Raw genomic sequence first — 7738 nt, 5'->3', positions numbered from 1 at the left:
CTACAGCAAAAAAAAAAAAAAAAGGCACACTGTGTGCATATGTGTTCCAAATCCTGACAGGGTAGAGAAATGGTGGAAAAGGGATTGCAGCATAGCCACACCCCATGTGGAGTGCTTCCCTACTCTCTGTCAGGTGAGCATATGTGCCCTCTGGCACATAAAGAAACCTTACAACCTCAAGATAAACATTATTGAAAATTTGGTATATATGCATCCAGGTTTATTTCATATGTGTATATGTGCATGCATAGATCTGTGTGTAAGATGGCATTGTACTCTGCATTTTAATAAAGTTCTCATTAGCATGTTTTTAACATTATTTCATATCATTAAATATTTTTCTTTTAGAGTTTTTAAAAATAATTATTTAGGGGTCAACAGGTGGCGTGGTGTTTAAGGGTACTAGACTCCCAGATAGCCGATTGTGGTTTGAGTCCCAGACCTGGCTGCTTGCTTTCTCACTTTCCCTCTCTCTCACTCTGTCCCTTTCTGGTCAAATAAATAAATAAATAAATAAAGTTAAAATTATTATTTTTTAAATAATTATTTTTATTTATTATTTTAAAAATTTGCTATAGGGCATATGTGCTCACCAGAGACAGAAAGACAGAGTGAAAGCAAGAAAGCAAGCCGTCAAGTCCAAGACTTCAACCGTGGTCAGCCATGTGGGAGTCCAGCACCGCACCCACTACACCACAGGCTGGCTCCAAGAGAGGTTTTTTTGTTTTTGTTTTTAAAAAATTCTCTAATGGCTTATTTCCTATACCCTAGTTATAAAGTTCAGAGCAGAATTTCGGCATTAAATACTGACACATACCAAGTTTCTGATATTTATTAACCAGTGTAAATCTGAACACATCAAAATGATTTCATGTATTTAGAGGAGAAATGTTTCCTGGTTAAGTGGAAAATTGTGTGGATGGCTTCTGGGAGACCTTAATTATGAGCAGCTTTATAAGTGAAACATTTCATTTAGAAGTCTGCACCTTCTTTCTTCGGTTTACTGTAATCCACATTCACTGAGTAAAACTTGTATTGATCATTGGGACCCAGTTTGTTCCAGGGTTTGGGGTTATTCTTTCTGTCCCAAGAGACATTGGGATTGAACATTGCCAAATGCGTGAGATACAGTGCTGCTTCAGTACTTTCAGCTCCGATAAACAGGGGAATTGAACTCAGATACTTCTTGGCTTGGCTTGGGATCTGGTGGAGCATGTTTACGGTGGAGTACTCTGGTCTGAAAGCAGAAAACAACAAATCTGCCATATCAGAGACTAAAACCTCTCCTTAGAGGTTGAGCGGATGCCGAAAGTTGTTGAGAGGGTTTTTAAATTTAATTTAATTTTATTTTATTTTTAGTAGAGTCTTTCTACATTGTAATCCTCCTGCCCCAGACTATCAGTTAGCTAGGACCACAGGTGTATGCCACCATGCCCAGCCTGTTTAGAATAAGTCAGTACCAAACCTGAGACTCCCATGCAGTCTCCACCATTATACCATGCTACCCTCCAGCTTGTCCCTAGCTGGACCTCTTTGAATTATTTTAAGATTACCGTATGGGTATGGTATTCCCTTGTGTGGATGTGTTGTTTTGTTTTTAGAACCCCTATTTGAAAAATTTACTGTTGGTTGTTTCTAATTTTCTTCTATTATAAATTTTGTTTCAATATGGTTCAGCTATAGTGCTGTAGGTGCTAGAGCCTTTCTGGGTGATGCTGGAGCTTTTTGGGAGACCCAGGCTCAGATTCTAGATCGACCATCTTGACTAAAAACTGACCCCACATGCTGGTGACCCTGGCTGGCTTGGAGTCTAGGGGGAGGGTCACTGCTGACAGACCCTGTTAAGGGTAACTTTCTCTCATGAAAATAAACAAACTTAAAAAAACAACTTTGCAGGGCCGGCAGGTGGTATGGTGGTTAAGGGCACTGGATTCCCACATGGCCAACCACAGTTTGAGTCCTGGACCTGGTGGCTTGCTTTCTCACCTTCCATCTCTCTCTCTCTCTCTCTCACTCTGTCCCTGTCTGGTCAATTAAAATTTAAAAATATGAGACCAGCAGGTGGCATGGTGGTTAAGGTGCTGGACACTCCCACATGGTTCAATTCCTGGACCTGGTGCCCTGCTTTCTCACTTCCCATCTTTCTCTCTGTCTCTGTCTCTGTCAAATTAAAAATAAATGACTGAATAAATAAAAATTTTAAAATAATAATTAAAATAAATAAAGTTAAATAGTTGTTCTTCTTCTTTTTTTTTTTTTTGAGAGGTTTTTGCTATAGGGCATGTGCGCTCACCAGAAAGACAGAGAGACATAGAGACAGGAAGCGAGAAATCACCCCCCAGGGGGGATGGCCACACCGCAATCCCTTCTCCATTCTCTCGGGATCCTGGGCACGCACGCACACGTGCCCGGCGTGAGTTTAAGCCTCCGGGTCTGGGACTCAAACCGCGGTTGACTACGTGGGAGTTCAGTGATATAGCCATTATGCTAACTGCTGGTAATCAGTTAAATAATTCTTTCAAAAAACTTTGCTTTAGTAAACATACTTATATAGTAGATTGAATATATCCATATTTTTTGTTAGGGTAAGTCATTGGAAGAAAAGACAGTTCCAGTTTGTTCCAGGGTTTGGGGTTATTAGTATTTTTCATATTTTTAATAGGAATATACATTTCCTCTCTATCTTTTTCTTTTACACAGGATGTTGCTATGTTGTGATCATCCTACCACAGCCTACCGAATAGCTGGGACTAAGGTATGGTGGCACATGGCTTTTAAAGTAGGCCAGGAACTAAACCATGTGGCTTCAGCCTGCTGATTAGCAGCATCGACCAGTGTGTACTATTGTGGCTGGGCCCTCCTTTGTTATATATTTGGTTAAACATCTCTCTGGAGAATTTTCTCCTTTGGGACCAACACATGGCATAGGTTATGTTGCTGGACTCCCACATAATCGACCACAGTTTGAGTCCCATACTCAGTGGTTTCAAACTCATTCCAGGTATGTGTGCATGTATGCCCAAGATCCCGAGAGGAGAATGGAGGAGAAGGGATTGTAGTGTGGCCATCCCCTCTAGAGGGTGATTTCTCACTTTCTTTCTATCTCTCTCTGTCTCTCCAGGGAGTGCACACACCCTGTAGCAAAAATCTAAAAATAAATAAATAAATAAATTTTGTCTCAAATATTTTATAAATACTAAGGATTATATGTAACATTTAAAAAATAACAATAAGTATCCACCACCAGCTCAAGAAATAAGAACTACTGGGGCCGGCAGGTGGCGTGGTTAAAGGTGCTGGACTCCCACCTGGCTGACCTTGGTTCGAGTCCCAGACCTGGCAGCTTGCTTTCTCACTTTCTCTCTCACTCTCTCTCTCACTCTATCCCTCTATGGTCAAATAAAAATAAATAAATAAATGGATAAATATAAATAAAATAATTAAAGAAAAAAAAAAAAAGAAATAAGGACTACTTGGGACCAGCAGATGGCATAATGGTTATGTCACTGGACTCCCACATAGTTAACCGTGGTTCAAGTTCTGGACCTGGCAGTTTAAATTCACACTGGGTGTGTGTGCATGCATGCCCAAAATCCCAAGAGAATGGAGAAGGGAATGTGGCATGGCCATCCCTGCTGGGTGGTGATTTCTTGCTTTCTCTCTCTGTCTCTCTCTCTCTCCAGCAAGTACATGCACCCTATAGCAAAAATCTCTCTTTAAAAAAAAGAAGTAACAAGCTACTTAAATATTTGTTTTAAAATGTGGCCATATACATCAAAGAAAACAATAATGTTCTTTAAGTCTCTGCAATAAATATGAAGTGGTAATAAACATGAAGTATCAACCCTGTAGTTAAATAAAAATTCTCTAGGGGCCAGCAGGTGATGTGGTGGTTAAGGGCACTGGACTCCCACATGGCCAACCACAGTTTGAGTCCCAGACCAGGCAACTTGATTTCTCACTTTCCGTCTTTCTGTCTCTCTCACTCACTCACTCTGTCCCTCTCTGGTCAAATTAAAAACAAACAAACAACAAATAAAAATAAATAAAGTTAAATAAAAATTCTCATAAATTAAAAAAATAAAATAAAAAAAGGTCCAACCAAAAGGTGTTTCTCAGGGCCAGCAGGTGGCGTGGTGGTTAAGGGCACTGGACTTCCACATGACTGATCATGGTTTAAGTCCTGGACCTGGTGGCTTGCCTTCTCACTTTCCCTTTCTTCTGTCTCTCTCAGGTGAAATTAAAAAATAATAATAAAATAAAGTGGGTAATAATTTTCTTAAAATTTATTTATTTATTATTAATTTTTTAATTTGACCAGAAAGAGAGAGAGAGAGAGAGAAGCGAGAAAGGAAGCTGCTAGGTCTAGGACTTGAACCACAGTCTGCCATGTGGGAATCTGGCGTCTTTAATCACCACGTCACCTGCAGGCCCTTTCAAATTTCTTGGTGAAAGCATTACTCTTTGGCTTTTTTTTTTTTTTTTAAGGCTTATGGATTCATGCCTCATAGCTGAGCCCACAGCTTAGCATTTTTCTCACAGGAATATGGAAGTTGACAGCTGCCAATTGTTTCTTCATCTGCCCCATACATTTAAAATAGATGTAAAGCCGCCCTGGTAGTCTAGTGGTGAAGGGAACCAGATCCCCACATGACTGACTATGGTACCAATCCCGGCACTGGTGACTTGAAAAAAAATGCTGGGCGCATGTGTGTGTGCAAACCAAATCCCAACAGGGTGGGGGAGAAGGGACTGTGATGTGACCATGCCCTATTTGGGGATGGGGGAGGGAGTGCTTCCCCCCGACCCCCCCCGTGTCCGTCATGTGCACATGCTTTCTGAAAATTAAAAAAAAAAAAGGGCAAAATAAAGTAGATGTAATGGATGGATTTAATGTTAGCTAAACTTGCCTTGACTGACTCATTCCATAATGACCATATGGTCATTTTCTCTTTCACTCAACCATAAAATAACTTACAAATAGTGATCACTCTAATAGTGACCTAAGACCAAGACTCCTCCCCTTTTTTATTTATTTAAAAATTGTGAAGAAATATAGAACATTTATCACTTGAACCATTTCAAATGTATGTTGTATAGATTTAAGTGCCTATTAAAAAAAACTTTGAAAGAATTTATTACACAATTGAGAGAGACAGTGATTGGGACAGATAGAGGCACCAAGCAGGGTCCTGAAGCCACTGTCAACCTCCAGCTTTAGCCATTCCAGATCTTGGGTATGTGCATGCCTGATGTACTCAGGGAGGTCTCTAGATTTGAACCATCAACCTTCCTATGTGGGTCTGTCTCACAGAGCATCACATTTTATCACCGCACTATTATCTAGTCCCTTAAGTGTGCATTTTAAGTGTACAGTGGCATTAAGTACAATCATATTGTCAACAATCACCACCACTCATTGCCAGAACTTTATCTTACAAAATTGAAACTCTCTACTCTTTAAACATTAACTCTCCACATCTCCCAGCTTTTGGGAGCCATCATTTTATGTTTTTGTTTGTTTTTCTAGTTTTGTTACAGGGTACAAACGCTCACCAGCAAGACAGTGAAAAAGTGAGAAATATCTCTTGAGCAGATGACCTTGCTCTAACACCTTCTCCTCTTGGGATTTTGTGCATGCACACACATGCTGCCCAGAGTGTTTTTCAAGTCGGTTGGTCTGGTACTGTCAGACAAGTAGGATCCAGCTGCCTTAACCTCCCTGCCACCTGCTGGCCCCCAAAATGGAAAATGTTTATGTATTTTATCATGAATTTTAAAATTAATTAAAAATAGGGGTCAGCAGATGGTGTAGTGGTTATATTCCTGGACTCCCACATGGCCGTGGTTCGAGTCCCTTTATTCTGAATTATAGTGATTAGCTGGTCAAACCAGTATTTCCCTGGAGAATCATTAACCATTATTAAATCAATTCCTGTTCCTACTCACTTTGAGCACTATGAGCAAAGTGGCTTAGTTGTACTTCAGTGTCTGAAATTCAGTCTGCTAGCTTTGTGACCTTTAAGCTATGTTTCTTTGTCCAAGATGTCGTAACAGCATGTCTGTTCCTATCAGCTATCATACAGCCTCTTGCTGTATCTCATTTCTAGTAAATAACTTCTCATGTCTTTGAGATTCTGCCAAGGTCTTTCCAAATGCACTTTCCAAATGCCACATTGCCTGTGTTTTAAACCAGGTCTTCTAAATCCTATCTTCATCCATCTGGATATATTCTAGTGGTGCAGTATTAGAAAAAAACAAAACAAAAAATATATTTCACTTTTAAGGACAATACTCTCCACATATATTCTATAGCCCTGATCCCTTAGTTACTTAAGAGTTGCAAATTCTGTCACTATTTTTTTTTTCTAGAGAGAGATTTTTGCTATAGGGTGTATGCGCTTGCAAGGGAGACAGAAGGCAAGAAATCACCGCCCCAGGGGGGATAGCCACGCCGCAATCCCTTCTCCTCCATTCCCTTCTCCAGACTTTGGGCACTCATGCACACACACCCAGTGTGTTTTTTTTTTTTTTTTGGAGAGGGTTTTTTTTTTTTTTTTTTTGTGCGTTCGCCAGACAGAGAGAGACATAGAGACAGAAAGCAAGGAATCACCCCCCAGGGGGGATGGTCACGCCGCAATCCCTTCTCCTCCATTCTCCTCTTGGAATCTTGGGCACGCACGCACACGCGCCCAGCGTGAGTTTTAAGCCACCGGGTCCAGGACGCGAACCGCGGTCGACTACGTGGGGGTCCAGCGACATAGCCATTATGCTAACTGCTGGTTCCCACCCAGTGTGAGTTTTAAGCAACCAGGTCTGGAATTCAAGCCTTGGTTGAATATGTGGGAGTCCAGCAAAGTAACCATCATGCCAACTGCTAGTCCCTTGTCTCTATCTTTTCTTTTCTGGAGAGGTTTTTGCTATAGGGTGCGTGCGCTCGCCAGACAGAGACATAGAGACAGAAAGCGAGAAATCACCCCCCAGGGGGGATGGCCACACCGCAATCCCTTCTCCTCCATTCTCCTCTCGGGATCTTGGGCATGCACGCACACGCGCCTGGCGTGAGTTTTAAGCCACCGGGTCCAGGACACGAACCGCGGTTGACTACGTGGGAGTCCAGCGACATAGCCATTACACTAACTGCTGGTTTCCTTGTCTCTATCTTTTAATTACAATTTTCTCCCCTCAAATATCCAATCAGCTATCAAGTCCTATAGTTCCCGTCTTTGCAATTATTTTGACATCTGATTCTTCCTTTCTAACCTCAATGTCACACTCACTCTCCCTTCTTCAGGTCTTCGTATAATGCCCACTTGCTATCTGAATGATTGTAATCTCCTTCCGACAGGATTCTTTTTCATACCTCTCTCTGTATAGTTATCCCTATGCTGGTGACAGGGCCATACTTGACAAAGCAGAGCTTTGAGTGTTCACTCCAGTCATTTACAGAGGCCTCCCACAGTGTGGCTCACACTAAGGTCTGATCCAATTACTGCTATCCCTCTATGCAAAACCCAAGACCAAACTGAAATCTTCTCAAAATGCCTGACATTTTCTCACCTTTGTTTTAGACTTAACCTTTGTTAAGTCTTGGTGGAAAGTGCTACCCCAACTGCAAACTCTGCCAGTCAGAAATATTACCCATCCTTTCTATGCTGCCTTCATAAACTTTTCTTGATTCCTTTTTTTTTTTTTTTTTGGAGAGTTTTTCGCTGTAGGGCACGTGCCCTCGCCAGAC

The 7738-nt window shown here is 41.3% G+C and overlaps 1 protein-coding gene across 1 annotated transcript; it reads right to left on the bottom strand.

Moving 5' to 3' along the window:
• Positions 1-912: 912 nt before the first annotated feature.
• Positions 913-1377, bottom strand: LOC102497601 (cytochrome c oxidase subunit NDUFA4). The gene has a single exon (XM_006158631.3). It carries the CDS (start codon positions 1264-1266, stop codon positions 973-975), a length of 294 nt encoding a protein of 97 aa, XP_006158693.1. The 5' UTR covers positions 1267-1377; the 3' UTR covers positions 913-972.
• Positions 1378-7738: the final 6361 nt, after the last annotated feature.

This window comes from Tupaia chinensis, unplaced genomic scaffold (genome assembly GCF_000334495.1).
Source record: "Tupaia chinensis unplaced genomic scaffold, TupChi_1.0 Scaffold000605_1, whole genome shotgun sequence".
Lineage (NCBI taxonomy): Eukaryota > Metazoa > Chordata > Mammalia > Scandentia > Tupaiidae > Tupaia > Tupaia belangeri.
This window is presented reverse-complemented; position numbering and strand designations above follow the sequence as displayed.

What these genes read in the sequence shown, in the direction of transcription:
- LOC102497601 (XM_006158631.3), bottom strand. Translation starts at nt 1,266, where the DNA reads ATGGCAGATTTGTTGTTTTCTGCTTTCAGACCAGAGTACTCCACCGTA.